Raw genomic sequence first — 17,006 nt, forward strand, 5'->3', positions numbered from 1 at the left:
CTGGACATTTCACTTAAATGGAATCACACAATATGTGCTTAGTGTAAGGTCTTCAAGGTTTGTCCCCTTTGAGGCATGGATCAGTGCTTCATTCCTTTTTATGGTTGAATAATATTCCATCATGTGGATAGAGTCTATTTTCTTGATCTGTTCATCGGTTGAAAGACATTTGCATTGTTTCCAGTTTGGGGCTAATAGGAATAAGGCTGCTATGAGTATTCATAGATACATTTTTGTATGAACGTCCATTTTCCATTCTTTTAGAATTGCTAGGTTGTGTAGTAACTATGTTTAACTTTTTTTGAGAAACTGTCAGACTGTTTCCCACAGCAGCAGCACCATTTTACGTCCCTCCGGCAACGTACAGGGGCTCCGATTTCTCTACACCCTCATCGATCTGTGTTCTTTTCTTTCTTTCTTATTCTAGACATGTGGTATCTTATTTTGGTTTTTATTTGCATTTCCCTAAGGACTGATGATACTGAACATCTTTTCTCTGTGAGTTGCTGTTTACCTTATCATCCTGTTTACCTCTCATCACCCAGGGGCACCTGGGTGGCTCAGTCAGCTAAGCATCTGACTCTTGGTTTTGGCTCAGATCATGATCTCGGTGTCCCTGGGATGGAGGAGCCCTGTGCTGAGCCCCATGTCAGGCCCTGCACTCAGTGGAGAGTCTGCTTGTCCCTCAGCCCCTCCCCCAACTTGCCGGCTCGCTTTCTCTCTAAATAAAATAAAATAAAATCTTATACATCATCCTCGGGGAAATGTATATTTAAATTCTTTGCCCATTTGAAACACTGGATCATTTGTCTTTTTACTGTTGAGTTATGAGAATTCTTTGTATATTCTAGATACAAGTCCCATAGCAGATACAGGATTTGCAAATATTTTCTCCTGTTCTGTGGATATTCTTTTTCTGTTTTTTCTCCGTTGGTGTATTATGGGCATCCTTCAATGTCAAGAGAAAACTATGTCATTCTTCCCTTTTCCTACCTTATACATTTTTTCTTTCTTTCGCTCTCATTTTTTTAAAGATTTTATTTATTTATTTGACACACAGAGAAAGATCACACGTAGGCAGAGAGGCAGGCAGAGAGAGAGGAGGAAGTAGACTCCCCGCTGAGCAGAGAGCCCGATGTGGGACTCGATCCCAGGACCCTGAGATCATGACCTGAGCCGAAGGCAGAGGCTTAACCCATTGAGCCACCCAGGCGCCATTTTTTTTTTTTTTTTTTGGTGGCATTCATTTATGATTGTACCACAGCTTCTTCGACGAGTCTTCTGCTGAGCTTTATAGTCTTCGGTTTGTGTGTTGGTAAAAGACAAGGGATCGGCAGCTCCTGGGCAGAACAAGCAGACATCTACCTACTGTGTTGTCTGCTCCTGGATGCTGTGAAAACTCAGGCGGGCACAGGAAGTGTCTCTAACCTGCTTGTACTTCCTCTCAACCCATGTGGTTTCACAACCCCTGCAGGCTCACCCACACCCAGTGTCACCAGCCTGTCGCCTGTGTGAGAAAGTCCCACTGTAAGAGGCCCTGGGGCATTATCATTTCCTTCTTTCACCCTGTCTGGGTTGCCGGCAAATCCCCAGGACTCTCGGAAACCAGAGTGTTGGATTAGGTCCCTCCAGCAGCTGGAAAGATGAACTCCTGCGTCACCGTCATGAGGCTACTGCTGTGTGGGCCTTTTCTCTTTGGTAGGCAATGGGAAAGGGGCCGGGAAGGGAAGGGACATGTATATGTGGCCAGAAACAGCAGGGCTTTGTGGAACTGGAGTAAACGAGCAGCTGCCGTGGGGTGGGATGGGCCATAGCGGACAGTGAGGCTCAGGAATCTTGGAGGGAACGGGGAAAGGAAAGAAAGTCAAGAGTCCAAAGTTGTAGCACGTTCTGGGGGGAGACAGAGAAGGGAGACACAGCTGGCAACAGAGAAGCGGAGTGGTGTTTTAAAAGGAGGCAGATGGCTAATGGGTACCTGCAGCTGTGGCTGGGGTCTGGTCCTGCTCGAGGTACGACCGTGGACCACCATCTCAGCCCTTTCCCCTTTCTGCGCCTCAGTCTGTTTGATGGAACAGTCTGGGATCTCTGCCATCCCAGGATGCTGCGGAAAGAAGCCTGATGCCTGGAAGGAAAGCGGGGCCCAAAGGGACAGTTGGGGACCTGTAGAGGATGCTTGGGCTGCTTCAGGTGGGAGGTAACATGGGGGAATCTGAGAGCTGATGGAAGGAAGAGACTGGTGCATGGTGGCGTGGGCAGTAAGGGAGCATTAGATGAGAAGCAGTTCCACAGAGATAGGGGATCCTGAAACCATGAGTCTGTGGCAGAAGCCTGAGGCTAATATCTCGGGTCTCAGGCCCAAAGGAGAAGTGGGTGTGTAGGGAGATGCACCCTGCCAGGGGGCAACCCCATCGCCTGAGGGGCCCCTTCCATCTGCCTCTGTCTCACGGACCTCCGCCTCCTCATCCTTCCTTCTTTGCTGGGAGGTCAAGCGGGCTCTGGGTGGTAAAGGCGTCGCTGCTTCCAGATTTCTCCCCCGGAGTCAAGTTCCTGAAAGGGGAAGCCCAAGGGGGAAGGTCCGGCTCTGCCTCCAGAGCTCGTGGCTTGAGCACCCCGGAGGAAGGAGCCGGGTCTTCATGGGTCAGCCGCCCCCTGGGGGCACGTGGGCGACAGCCAATCAGCGCTCGCGGCTCTGGGGGCACGTGCGGGGGACTGGCCAGCCGGAAGTGGCTGACCGCACCCCCTGGTCTCCCTCAGCCAGGGCCTCCGGCTACAATCTGGAAGTGCGGCACGTGCAAAACTTCTCCTTCCCACACGCCGGGAGGCATTTCGGGTACCGCGTCCTGCAGGTTGGAGACGGGTGAGCTGTGGCCCCAGGCCCTCCCTGGCCCCGCAGAGCCAGGACAGGGGACCAGGACACCAGCACCCGGGGTGGGCCAGATCAGGGGAACTGGTAGGGTCCTAGGGTCTTCCTGTGTGGAAGAGTCACGGTGGGATTTCTCAGAAACAGGAGCAAGCCCCTCCGAAAGGGGAGGACCGTCTGTCATTAAATCCCCACACAAGTGCCTAATAAAAGGGGAGATATCACAGCCCCTAAAAGGCTTCGCAACACTTCCAGATTCCCCATGGGGGCTCTGACTAGACAGAGAGCGCCTTGATGGCAGGGATTTTGTGTCTTTCTTTTTCTCCCTCATCCCTAGTACATGCCCCAGCCTAGCAAGTAGTCTATATGACATAAATGATTTTTTAGAAAGATTTTATTTATTTATTTGAGAGAGACAGTGAGATCACTGGCAGAGAGGAGGGGCAGAGGGAGAGGGAGAAGCAGACTCCCCAGTGAGCAGGGAGCCCAACGCAGGGCTTAACCCAGGACCCTGGGACCATGACATGAGCTGAAGGCAAATGCTTAACCACTTAACGGGCTAAGCCACCCAGGCACCCCCCGTAAATGACTTTTGAATTGATGGCTTATTGAATAAACTCATAATTTGACCTTCTGGCACATCAGTCTCCGGTCCTCAGTTTTTCTAGACTATGAATGAAAAAGATTCTTAACTTTCTAGAAGTTTGATGTATTCGATAGGGAAGAGGTAGGGGCTGAGGAGCCTCCCGGAAAGGGACTGGCTACAATGTTCTGAGATATTTGTGGATCTGAAACCCCTAATGGGTAGGAGTGGGTGGGTGAAGACGGGGACAATTCCCATCTCACCGGTGAGATTTCTCATCAGGGTTGTCGTGGGAGCTCCAGGTGAGGGGAACAGCACAGGAAACCTCTATCAGTGCCATCCAGACCCTGGCCACTGCCTACCAGTAAGCCTGAGTGGTGAGTAACTGATGAGGGGCCTGGGAGGAATGGTGTCTCAGTGAAGTTGAGGCTGATCCCACCACACCTGGATTACCTAAGCTCCTCCAGACCCATCTCCCGCTGCCTACAGGTTCCAGCTATACCTCCAAGTACTTGGGAATGACCTTGGCGACAGACTTCACAAGTGGAAAGCTTTTGGTAAGAATCTTGTGTAGTGTGATATCAGTCAATGCTAAGAAAGACAGATGGAAAAGAAGGAAGGGAAAGTTGAGTAAAGATACTATAGAAGATTACAGGCATCAGAGAGATTCTGCATTTATTATCAATCAGCGTTTATTAAAAACCCAAGTATGAGCCAGCTATTTTTGAGACCTTACTTATGTCATTCTTTTTCCAAATATGAACTGTGGCCATTGACATACAGAGATGAATTTTGGTGGTACACAGACTTTCCACGTTTTATAATTATATTTTTATTTAATAGTTTGTTGGGAAAAATATATGACACATCAAATAAATGATGTCTTGGATCGGATTTCTTGAAATGAGGCTAAGATTTAAATAAAAAATAAATTTGAAGTAAATAAAACATTAAATAAATACTAGTCTGCATAATATGCCCAGAAATTGGGAAGTGATGCACAAATGCCTGAAGTTCTCTTTTCTAACCTTCAGTACACTCGGGAAGGATCAGGGATCCTTATACACATTTTACACACAAGGAAACGAGACCCAAGGGCTTAAGAGGCTTGACCAAGGTCACATGGTTTTAAAGAGGTAGAGCCAGGATGTGAATCAAATTCCCCTTTGGTTCCAAGCCTGCTGGTCTTTACAGTTCATCCCAGCAGCATCTTCTGACACAGATGTACGAGATAGAAGGCTGGCTAAGTGAAGCATTTAGCTAGCATCGATGGAGACCTGTTTACTTAGCTACTTTTACATGCCAGCCAATGTGCTAGGCTCCTACGGGGTCAGACAAGTGAGTGATAAAGATAACATGAGCCCCGACTTTTGAGAAATTGCAGTCTGGCAGGAAATATTGTCACAAATGAAAGAAATAATATTGTATCTTCTGGGAATAGTGGGTGATTTGCCTTAAAAACAAGATGTGATTGGGAATGGAAGGGGATAGGCCTGGAAATGTAGGAGAGGGCCCAACTGTAAACAGTATGAATGCCCAGCTCAGGAGCTTAAACTCTATCCTGTAGGCAGTGAGCCTCCCCTGGCACACAGCTTTGGCAGTAGGGATGGAGAGGCAGCTATAAGACCTGGGGCAGAATTACCTTGCCTTGGTCACCTGTTGGTTGTAGGGAGTGAGGTCAGGGGTGGTGACTCTGAAGGTTCTTGTTCTTGGCTGAGGGGGCCCAGAAGACACAAAGGAAGAAGACCCACCCACCCCTTTTTTTGAACATTTGCTTCCTTCAGGCATGTGATCCTGGGCTATCTCGGACATGTGACCAGAATGTCTACCTAAGTGGCTTGTGTTACATTTTCCACCAGAATCTGAAGGGTCCTGTGCTGCAAGGGCGCCCTGGTTATCAGGGTAAGGAGCTGGGGATCCAGTGGGTAAAAATCTCTCCCACGTAGCTGCCCGTATAATGGAAACAGCATGGGCCCGCCAACCCATGGAGACATTTCACCGAGTCCCTTTGTGTTTCGCTTCTCTAGAATGTATAAAGGGCAACGTGGACTTGGTGTTCCTGTTTGATGGTTCAATGAGCTTGCAGACAGATGAATTTCAGAAGATTGTGGACTTCATGAAGGATGTGATGAAGAAACTCAGCAATTCTTCCTACCAGGTAAATATATTAATTAGTTCTCCTGATCGTAGGCCATAGATGCCTGGTTGAGCTAACGTAAGGCATAAAAGAAAAAACTTACTATGAGGTGTCTTCAGAACCTAAAGGCATAGTTGGACTGGACCTCTGGAAGAGACAAGAAACTAGGAAGTAAAAAGTGTCTGGGATTCTCGTTAGTTCTCATTTCTGTTTCTTTTTGGCTTTCCTCTTCTCTCTCCACACACTGACTCCCTCAGCTTCTTTGGATCACATGGGCCTGTGGAAAGCTCCTAAGCTTACAAATTAAAGTTTCAGGAGGGTTTTCCCGTCCTCTCCACCAACCCCTCCTTTTGCAAATTTCAAACTCTTGGAGAATAGATTCTCACTGGCCTAGCCTCAGCTGAGTGGCATGTGTGGCCCAACCAGCTGTATCCAGCTTAGCGGGGTCCCTCAGCAGAACCATCCCCAGAGGATAGGAGTTCAGCAGATGGCACTACATAAGGTATCAGGGGTTTAGTTAATTTTATTTCTGTGTTTGTGTATATATTACTTCATTTTCAAAAGAATGCTCTGAGGCAGGAATGTGGGGTTGGGTTACCCAGGTCCCAGATAAGAAATTGACTAGAAGGGGCCCCTGGATGGCACAGTTGGAAGAGCAAGGGGGTTATGAGTTTGAGCCCCATGTTGGGGATAAAGATTACTTAAAAATAAAGTGAGGGGCACCTGGGTGGCTCAGTGGGTTAAACCTCTGCCTTTGGCTCAGGTTGTGATCTCCGGGTCCTGGGATCGAGCCCCCTGTCAGGCTGTCTGCTTAGCAGGTAGCGTGCTTCCCTCTCTCTGTGTCTCTGCCTGCCTCTCTGCCTACTTGTGATCTCTGTCTGTCAAATAAATAAATAAAATCTTTTAAAAAAGTAAAAAAAATAGATTGGAGCAGACAAATAGGAAGGGATATGAAGTGATATTTCATTTCTTCCTTCTTTTTCTAGTTTGCTGCCGTTCAGTTTTCCACGGACCACAAAATAGAATTTAATTTCTTGGATTATGTTAAGACGAAGAACCCTGATGTTCTGCTGGGCAAAGTAGAACACATGCGCCAACTGACCAACACCTTTGGTGCCATCAACTATGTCGCGTGAGTCCCCATTTGTGGGAGACAGCCCACGTGTCAGTTGCACTGACCCCCTCAGGTTGCAGCGTATAGGAACTCAACAGATGGGCTTAGCAAGGGGCAGGCTATTGTAGGAATTCAAGTGGAGCAATGTTAGTCCAGGTTCTTTCATTTTTTAAAAGGATTTTATTTATTTACTTAAGAGAAGGAGAAAGCATGAGCAGGGGGATAGGCAGCGGAGGTGGGGAGAAGCAGGATCCCCACTGAACAGGGAGCCTAATTGCGGGACTCAATCCCAGAACCCAGGGATCGTGACCTGATGCTTAACTGACTGAGTCTCCCAGGATCCCCTAGTCCAGGAATCTACTTCATACTAACTAAATCCCCAACGGCAATTCTTGGGAGGACGCAGGGGTAGATCATGAGCCTTTGGGACAGGGAGTAATGCCAAACCTCACGAGGATCTAGTACTAAGAACTTGGAAAGTGATCGTGAACATGACAGCCATGGTTGGGTCACATATGAGTTGGGGATCAGCTTTGGAAGTCAGCAGGTGAACAAAAATATCTGCTAGTGAAAATTCTCCTTGAGGAATTCCTTGAATTATTCATAAAATTCAGTATACTCGAGTCCCTCATTGGAAGCTGGCATATCCTGATTTCCTAAATCTGCTCTAGAAGGTCTTCCTCCTGGAGGTAGACCAGGTGGCTGTGTTTCAATTGAGGCCTGGATGAATGCAGTTGGATTGTGCTGAAGGGCCATATTGTATATTTTATTTGATTTTTTTTGGGTTAATGATTATAAACAAGACATTTACTTTTCATACTCATTTGGGGGAAAGGAGAAAAATCAGTTTGCCCAACTCAATGATGGTCTTTCTGAAAGAGTCTCCATCATTCTTTAGAATGGGATAGGTTGCTTGATCTGAGGATTTTGTACTTTTCATTCATAAAGAGAAACTCCTTTGAAGAGAGTAATCGAAGAGTGAGTCTTTTGAGCAGCTTCGCTGGTGCACAGCCAAACTCCCTCTCTGAGTGAAGCTTTTCCCACATGGGACACACAGCTGGGGTGTCTCTCTTGTGTGGATTTTGCCTTGCAGGAGACAGATGCTCCCTGGTGTGGAAACTCTCCTTACGCTTCGTACAGGCAGAGTTTCAGGCCTGTGTGGACACTGATGTGACCAATTCACCTTCCTTTCTGACTGAAGGCTTTTCCACACTGGCCATATCTATAGGGCTTTTCACCACTATGGACTCTTCTATGAACAGCAGGTTTGATTTCTGAAGCTTCTCTGACAAATAGCCTACTCATAGTGTTTCTGTCCAGTGTGGGTTCTCTCACTAATGGCCAGACTACCTCATTGACTAGAGTTTTTCTAGCACTCCTTGCACTGATTGGCTTCTCTCCTGTGTATATATGCTGATATGTAACAAGATTGCCCTTGGCCCCGAAGCTGTTTCCCCAATAGGTACACTCAAAAGGCTTCAGACTAGTGTGGATTCTCTTGTGCAAGGTTAGACTGCCTTTTTGCCCTGAAGGATTTTGCACGTTCCTGACACTCATAGACCCTCTGTCTCCAGGTGAATCTTCCTATAGTGTCTTAGAATCTAGGGATTTTTGTTCCAGTTTCTCCCTTCAAAGGAATTCTGGAAATCCCAGCTGGGGATCCTATGGCCTCAGAGTGATCATATTTGCATTGGGCTTCTGTCATCATGGTCACTGAAAAATACTACACTCTGGGCCTATCTTCCATGAGAGTCCAGCAGAGTGGCTGTTGGAAATCCAAACACGGCCTCACCTGCCGTGTGACCCTAATCCCCACCTCTTCATAGGATTCATCCATGGGCTGTTCTTAAGCCCCACAGTGGCACATGCCACAGACAGAGGCCAGCGTCGAGCCACAGCAGTGCCAGTGGAATGAACTACAACTCCCAGGAGCCCGTGTTATATATTTTTTAAAAATACCTATGGGGCACCTGGGTGGCTCAGTAGGTTAAGTGTCTGACTCTTGATCACAGCTCAGGTCTCCAAGCCCCACTCTGGGCTCCGTGCTGGGCAAGGAGCCTACTTAAAATAATAATAATAATAGTAGTAACAACAATTTTAAAAATAGAAATATCTGTCTTTGCACGTTAAAGTGGCCAGAGACCCTGAAAACGATTTGGGAAATAAGAGAATTGTATCTTTCCTTCTCATGCTGCCCCTGGGCATACACAAAAATTAAGTCAAAAAGCAGGAAGGATTTCCTGGGCCATGACACTTATTTTTCTGATTCTTATTTCTTTGCCAAGATTGTACAGCTGTATTTGCATAAGTTAAATATGCATGGGATGAATCTCCTCAAGGCTCTACAGAAGTGTTCCCAGCCCTTTTCTTCTGAGGCTCACTTGACCTGTCATGTCCACTTCATTCTTCTCTTTGTAGACAGCTTTGGTGGGTACATGGCAAGGCAAGTCCACCAGAAAAAAAAAATGACAGCCTTGGCTCCTCAGTCCAGGTGACCAAACTGAATTCCAGCTTCTAGGAGAGAAAGTCTGATTGGCCGAGGCTGGGTGTCTACAGGTCCACTCAGCTCTGCCTTAGGCATCAAGTCACATGGCACAGACATGGATTCTGGGGTCCCAGAAATGTAAATACCATTTTTAGCTCATGGACCATACACAGAAGCGATCTGTGGGCTGGCTTTGGCCTGTGGGTTGTTGTTTGTCATGTTCTGGGTTCTGGGACTATAGCAACGAATGAAACAAAAGTCTCTACTCTCTTGATGGTTTAACATTATATTAGGGAAGAGAAACACAATAGACAGGATCAGTGTGTAAATTAGATAATGTAGTAGAAGATGGAAGTTTTTGTTTTTGTTTCTTTTAATATATATATTTTATATTTTTATTTATTTACTTGACAGAGAGAGATCACAAGTAGGCAGAGAGGCAGGCAGAGAGAGAAAGGAGGAAGCAGGCTCCCTGCTGAGCAGAGAGCCTGATGCGGGACTCAATGCCAGGACCCTGAGATCATGACCTGAGCCAAAGGCAGAGGCTTAACCCACTGAGCCACCCAGGCTCCTGAAGATGGAAGGTTTATAAAGAGAAAGAAAGCAGTAGGCAGTAGGAAGATGAGGGAAGGTTACATTTGCACAAAGACTGGTTGGAGGCAAGGAAGCAGCCATGCCAATACCTGGGAAGACCATTCCAGGCAGAGGGAATAGTAAATGCTTGGGATGTTCCAAGAAGAACCAGGACAACAGTGTGACTGGGGAGAAGTATGTGAAGGCAAAAAGTAGTAGGAGATGAGGTCAGAGAGACCGTGGGAGTCCAGAGCACTTAAGGCCTTTGAGGCCATAGGGAGGACTTTGGTTTTTCCTCAGAGTGAGATGAGAAGTCACTGGAGGTTTTGAGCAGAGGGATGATAATCTGATTTATGTTTTTAAAAGGATCCCTCTGGGGTGCCTGGGTGGCTCAGTCGGTTAAGCATCTGCCTTCCACTCAGGTCATGATCCCGGGGTCCTAGGATCGAGCCCTATTTCGGGCTCTCTGCTCAGTGGGAGCCTGCTTCTCCTTCTGCCTCCCCCCTGTTTGTGCTCTCTCTCAAATAAATAAATAAAATATATATTTTTAAAGAAGTATTCCTCTGGTTGCAGGGCTGTTAAGCTGTGAAGGGGACGGGGGTGGAGCAGGAAGGCCAGGTAGAAGGCTATTGAAAAATAGAGATGAGAGGTGATGGCGGTTTAAACCAGGGTGGAAATCCATGAACAGGAGCCATGAGAGGCCATGTCCATGTGGACAGAGGCCGGGGAAACAATTTGCACCCAAGATGGAACAGAGGCCTTGGCCCTGCCCCATCAGAGCTTCTCCACCTGTCACTCCCCACCCCGCCCAACCCTGCTGTGTGACTTTCAGCTTCTGCTCCCAAGTCAGGTTATGTCATAAGTCAAGGGCTGTAGTCTGTGTAGACTGGCTGCTCTTGGATTAATTGTCCGTCTCTAGTGAGCTGTGGGGTGGGGAGGGAAGGATCAGATGGCACAGGGAGAACTGTTGTCCTAACAGAAACTGTGGGCACCCTGTCTTCATCCAGAAGGAGGCCGTGGGCAGGTGCGACTTTGGAGCATGGGCCTGTCCAGTGTTCAGGACTCCCTTCTCCCTTTTATGTCATATGCACTGAGCACCTGCCCTATGTCAGGAGCCAGAGACACAGGAGCAAACCAGACATGTTCCTCCCCTGGGGAACTCATGATCTGGGGAAAACTGAAACGAAATAGGTGACTTCCATTCCCTGGGAGACTTGCTGTAGCAGAGACACCTACAGGCAGCCTGGCCATCAATGGTGAGGCGCTGCCAGATGAGCTTGTTCTGGAAGCATGACTTCCCAATTTTCTCTAGGCGTGGAGCCCGTTTTCCGTATTGAAATTGCACCTGGATCCCCAACATGTCTACCCAATAAAAGGGTAGTTGTTGTGTGGTTGAACTGGAGAGTAGGAAGCCCAGAGTGTCTCCTCACAAAGCCTCCCTGTCACTGCCCATGGGCTCCAGGACAACCCCTGGCAACCCAGAGTTCCATCGAAGACTACTGGTCTGAAAGGAGGGGGGTGGCAGCCAGGGTGAGGTAGGAAGTTCAGAAGAGAACTTGGAAGTCTGGGAACACCTGCCTGCCTGGGGGATGGGAGAAGGGCTTTTGCATAACCAGCAGGACAGTGACTTAATGAGCTGAGTGAGTGGGGGGAACCCTCATGATGTGGGGGAGACTTTCACATGTGCCTCTTCTGGGACACAGGACAGAGGTGTTCCGGCAAGACCTGGGGGCCCGGCCAGATGCCACCAAAGTGCTTATCATCATCACTGATGGGGAAGCCACTGACCACGCCAACATTGACTCAGCCAAAGACATCACCCGCTACATCATCGGGGTATGGTCGGGTGCTGGCCACTTCCCAAGTCCTATCCTGCCTGTCCTGTTCCTGATCCCCACTCCCCTTTCTCCTGGGCGGGGGGGTGGGGGGGTGGGGGGGAGGCAGGACCTTATCTGCGGATCTGGGGACGCCAACTCTCCAGTCTTCACTCTCTCACAGATCGGGAAGCATTTTGAGACCAAGGAAAGTCAGGAAAGGCTCCATGAATTTGCCTCAAAACCTGCGAAGGATTTTGTAAAGATCCTAGACACGTTTGAGAAGCTTAAAGATCTGTTCACTGAGCTGCAAAAGAAGATCTATGTCATTGAGGGTGAGTGGCAAACCCGGGGTTGGGGAGAGAGAGGGGAAGTCGCTTACGGAAGCTCATCTGAGACAATCAGACTAGCGACATGCTGGGTGATGGTGGTAACAGGAGCTCAGAGTGTCTGAGGCTGTAAGAAGGGCTCTCCTGGAAAAGGGCCTTGGGGGGCGGATTTGGGGGAGGGACCCTTGAGGAGCAGCCTCTGTTTCCCCCTGAAATTCCATCTTCCTCATAAAACTCAGCTGGGGCCAGGGTGAGGCCCCTAACTGACCTCTAGCTTGCTGTTGTTAACCGAGGCCTGTGGAAGAAGTAGAATTTCCCACCCTCCCCAACCCCACTCAGCTCCCTCATTTTCCCTTGTCTCCACTTACTTAAGGTGGACTAGTGGGCTGGGACCAAGTGCAGGGAGCCCACAGGCCCTCTTGGTCTGCAGTAAGAGAAGGTTTGGACTGCAGTCTTGGGATGGAGGACTTGCTCTGGGTGGGGGGTATTTTCCCAGGAATCCCGGTCTGCTGAAAGCTATGGGATTCCCTCTGGGAAGGCCCCTGTGCTAGGACACGGGCTTTGTGTCTGGTTCGGTTGAAGAAGCAAGTGGTGTATATAATGGGACTGGGCAGACCGCTCAGGAAGGCATTCTGCCTGTGCTGTGTGACCTCAGCCAGGTTACTTTCTCTCTCTGAGGCTTGCTGAGTTCTCCGCTAACTGGGGCTAATAATACCAGTCTCACAGCTTTGGGAGGTTTGACTGTTGTATTAGTTTCCTAGGGCTGTTGTACCAAAGTACCAAAAACCGAGAGGCTTAAACCAACAGGAATTTAGTGTCTTGTGCTTCGGGAGGCCAGAAGTCAGAGGTCAAGGGGCGGGCGGGGGCAGGCTCTTTCTGACAGGTCTTGGAGAGAACACTTCTCGCCTCTTCTAACTTCTGGCATCCGCAGCAGTCCCTGGCATCCCTTGACTTGTGGCTGCATCACTTCTGTCATCTGCGTGTCTACAAACCCCTGCATGTCTGCCCTCACGTCCTCTTCTCTCTGTGCGTGTCTGTCTGTGTCCACACTTCCCTCTTTCATAGGGACACTATAAAATATTGGATCCTGTTGGATCGAGGCCTACCCCAGTGACCTCATTTTAACTCGAGTGCATTGTAAAGACCCTATTTCCAAACAAGGTCATATTCTCAAGTACTAGGGCTTAGGTCGTGAAAATAACTTTTTTTTTTTTTTTTTTTTTTTTTTTAGACAACACAATTCAAGCCCCAACCCCAGCTTAGCAGAGTGCTTGGTACCTCGCAGGCCCTCTGTAAATCGCAGAGCTGGTTATCTCTGGCTCTGATCGTCTATCCTGACCTGCCCTGACTCATGCTTCAGAGGGTATCTTAGATGTCACTTCCTCTGATAAGTTCTCCCCAAACCTGAGTCTAGGCTGAGGGCTTCTTTCCGGGTGCCGCCGTTAAGGGCTGTATGCTCCCTCTCAGAGGCCCCGAAGCTTACATTGTATTAAATTATGTGCAGTATTATTTATGCAGTGAACGAACAATGAACAAAATCATGGTAATTGCTGTGTTTCTTGAAAGCTTTACAAGGTAACAGGCACTTTTTCTATATCATTTAATTCCTTCCTCTCAGAAGCTTTGCAAGGCTGGTGGGATGATTTTCATTTTATTAATTCAGGCTTGCACTAACCAGGTGCTGTGAATAAGACATTCAGGGGCACCTGGGTGGCTCAGTCAGTTGGGCGGCGGCATTCAGCTCAGGTCATGATCCCTGGGATGGAGCCCCACATCGGGCTCCCTGCTCGGTGGAGAGCCTGCTTCTCCCTCTCCCTCTGTCTGATGCTCTGCTTACTTGTGCTATCTCTCTGTCAAATAAATAAATAAAGTAAAGTAAAAAATACACTCAGGGATATTGTCAATGTGGGGCTCATATTCAGGTTGGATAAAGAAAGACAGAAAACAAAAGAACAGGGTAATTAGGGATGATGATAGGTGCTGTAAAGGAAATTAATAAACTGGATAGAAAGATTTCACTGGGGGAAGCCACGTGAGATGGGCTTTTCAAAAGGCCTTTCTAGATGCTTTATTTTTTAACGGAGGTAGAATTCACTCTGAGGTGACATTCGAACCAAGACACGAAAGATGAGACTCGAACAGCCACGTGAGGAATGTGGGCAAAGACCGTTGAAGTCAGAGAAGAGCCAGCATGGGGCCCAGAGGTGGGGAAGGGCAGGCGAGCCGGAGGAACAGAAAAAAGGTCAGCATGACAGGAGCTGATGAGCAAGGGAGACAACGTGGGAGAGAGAGGCCAGGCCTTCCAGTTCCTTATAAGCAGCTAGGGTTTTGATCTAAAGAGCGATGGCAAGGGATGAAGGGTTTTTGAGAAACGGAAACATGTGGTCTGATAGACATTTTTTCAAAAGATTACTCCAGCTTGCTCTGCAGAAAAAAGACACGACAAGAGGAAGAACAAAGTCAGGGGCTGAATGGGTAAGTGAGGACAGTTGTCAGGCAAAAGGCGAGGATGGCTGGGCCCTGTGTGGTGGCCTGCATGCTCTTCAGAGAAGGCCGCAGATGCATTTTGAACCTAAAACCATCCTGATTTGGTGATGTGGTGGGGAAGCCTGAGTGGGAGCAGAACCACAGAGCTACTTGTTTGCCCGGGTTCACACTGAGCTCAGCCCATGTCACTGCCCAGTCCGACGGGCGTGCAGGCGGTTTCTACCTTGCCCAAAGGCCGGTGCCATGCTTCTTTCTCGGTCTTTCCTCGAGTGTCCACCCATTCTCTTTACCTCATCCCTAGGCACCAGCAAACAGGACCTGACATCCTTCAACATGGAGCTGTCCTCTAGTGGGATCAGCGCTGACCTCAGCCACGTGAGTGGCGGGCCTGAAGTGGGGAGGGGTGGGCTGAAGGATGTTGTGGGCACTAGGCTAAGCCTGCTCGTCTCCTTCCTGGGCAGGGCCATGGCGTCGTGGGGGCGGTTGGAGCCAAGGACTGGGCTGGGGGCTTCCTAGACCTGACGGCAGACCTGCAGGATGATAATTTTGTTGGAAATGAGCCACTGACACCAGAAGCGAGATCAGGCTATTTGGGTGAGTACTTTTCTGCTGCTTTCTTTTGGTCTGAGGGGCCAGGGTCACTCAGAACAACTTTCAAAACCGTAATGAAGGTAGTTAAGCAACCAGCATGAACAAACTCAGAGTTTAAATAGGGGTGCAATGTTCTTTTTTTTTTTTTTTTTAAGATTTTACTTATCACAAGTAGGCAGAGAGGCAGGCAGAGAGAGAGAGAGGGAAGTAGGCTCCCCGCTGAGCAGAGAGCCCGATGTGGGGCTCGATCCCAGAACCCTGAGATCATGACCTGAGCCAAAGGCAGAGGCTTAACCCACTGAGCCACCCAGGTGCCCCAGGGCTATAATGTTCTTAATTTTCCCCTTAATATCTCCTCTGCTGTGTAGTAGTCATGTTTTTGTTTTCTGCATTTTATGATGCTTGGACATCTTGAGGCCTTGCGAATCCCAGAGACACTGCCCCTCCCAGGGCTAGCTAACTCCTACAGATAGTGAACAAGGGGCCTGTGAGCAGTTTGCCAGCCAGCCAACCCTGAGCCCGTACCCCCAGCCACCTTGTTTACCCAACTTTCACACACCAAGCCAGTATTCCCCCCGACCTGAATCTCTAGTTAGCTAAGTACCACCCTTTGTAGACCAGTGCCAGCCAGCATTGTTCAAACCGTCCCATCCAAAGCTTGTTCAAGCTTGCCTACTCAGCGACCTCTCTGTGTCTTACCCATAAATTAAATTCTGGGTCCATTTTACAGCAGCCTGCCTCATTAGTAGGGGGACCTGACGGTCCTCCTTGAGGCTTCCTTCTCTAGAATTGCCCACGAACTCCAAGGTTGATTCACCTCAAGAGTTCTTCAGATGCCAAGGGCGGAACAAAGGCACCCGGTCAGTCCACAGTTGCAGTTGCTTCTCTCTGACTCATGGTGTCCCTGTTGTGAGCTTGTCCTGCACAGTTCTGGGGCTGCTGGTCAACCCAAGGGGTTGACAGTCTCAGGCACAGAGAGGCCTTACTCTTGTGCACAGAGGTTATAGCTCTTCTGGTTCATGCTCATGTAGTCAACCTGTGTCAAGGCACAGACTGGCTTCAAGAGCCCTGGGATAGGACTGCTTCCAGGCTCTACCTAGAAACCCTCTCACCCCGCCTCATCCATGACCAGTGTATAGGGGCGGGCCATGTCTTTATTAAACGCGCAGAACAGGGACGCCTGGGTGGTTCAGTCAGTTGGGCATCTGCCTTCAGCTCAGGTCATGATCCCAGGGTCCTGGGATCGAGCCCCACATCAGGCTCCCTGCTGGGCAGGGAGCCCACTTCTTCCTCTGCCTGCCACTCCCCCTGCTTGTGCTCTCTCTCTCTCTCTGTCCCTCTGACAAATAAATAAATAAAATCTTAAAAATATATCTATGCTTTATAAAAAATTTAAAAAATAAACTCTCAGAAACAAAGACTTCATTACATAATTTCCTTGGGAAAATTAGTGCCCTTCATCTTGCATCTACTCTTCTAAGGAAAGCTACCCTCCATGACTTTCTCTCTCTCTCCCTTTTGACATTCTTTACTGAGTATTATGTGTCAGGCACTGGTCTAAGCGCATGACATGTATTGACAAATTTTATCTCATTTTATTCTTACTATAACCATGCTAGTAGGTATCTTTATTATGTACACTATTTATTTTTTAATATAATTAAAATATAATATAATAAAATATAAAAATAAAAAATATTTCTATTTTTTTGTTAGAGATAGAGAGCACGTGCATTCCAGAGCGAACAAGCCAGGGGGGAGGGGCAGAGGGAGAGAGAGATCCCGGAGGTGACTCCCCATTGAGCACGGAGCCTGACACGGGGCTCCATTCCAGGATCCCAAGATCATGATCTGAGCTGAAATCAAAAGTTGGTTGTTCAACCGACCGCCGCCCCCCCCCGGTGGCCCTATTACACTTAGCTCCTACACTATCACCTTCAAGGAGCTTTGCGTCCCACAGTGTTCTGCGAGCCAGCCAGCAACATTGATGGTTCAAGAAAAAATAATCCATATTTTACTCTCTAATTAGGCAC

At 48.4% G+C, this 17,006-nt stretch overlaps 1 protein-coding gene across 4 annotated transcripts in view; it reads left to right on the plus strand.

Annotated features, from left to right (window-relative positions):
* Nucleotides 1–1,493: 1,493 nt before the first annotated feature.
* The window catches only part of ITGAL (integrin subunit alpha L), a 39,536-nt gene continuing 24,023 nt past the window's right edge, over nt 1,494–17,006 (plus strand). For 2 of the 4 annotated variants that reach the window (XM_047714070.1, XM_047714073.1), the window contains exons 1-11: nt 1,494–1,698; nt 2,755–2,857; nt 3,726–3,820; nt 3,933–4,000; nt 5,228–5,345; nt 5,471–5,601; nt 6,567–6,712; nt 11,456–11,588; nt 11,751–11,901; nt 14,684–14,757; nt 14,844–14,976. In XM_047714070.1, the coding sequence (XP_047570026.1) occupies nt 1,644–1,698; nt 2,755–2,857; nt 3,726–3,820; nt 3,933–4,000; nt 5,228–5,345; nt 5,471–5,601; nt 6,567–6,712; nt 11,456–11,588; nt 11,751–11,901; nt 14,684–14,757; nt 14,844–14,976 (1,207 nt within the window). In that variant the 5' untranslated portion in view covers nt 1,494–1,643. The remainder of the gene's footprint in view (nt 1,699–2,754; nt 2,858–3,725; nt 3,821–3,932; nt 4,001–5,227; nt 5,346–5,470; nt 5,602–6,566; nt 6,713–11,455; nt 11,589–11,750; nt 11,902–14,683; nt 14,758–14,843; nt 14,977–17,006) is intronic. The other 2 variants (XM_047714072.1, XM_047714074.1) reach the window with 1 other exon arrangement.

The sequence above is a fragment of the Lutra lutra genome, chromosome 18 (genome assembly GCF_902655055.1).
Source record: "Lutra lutra chromosome 18, mLutLut1.2, whole genome shotgun sequence".
Taxonomy (NCBI): domain Eukaryota; kingdom Metazoa; phylum Chordata; class Mammalia; order Carnivora; family Mustelidae; genus Lutra; species Lutra lutra.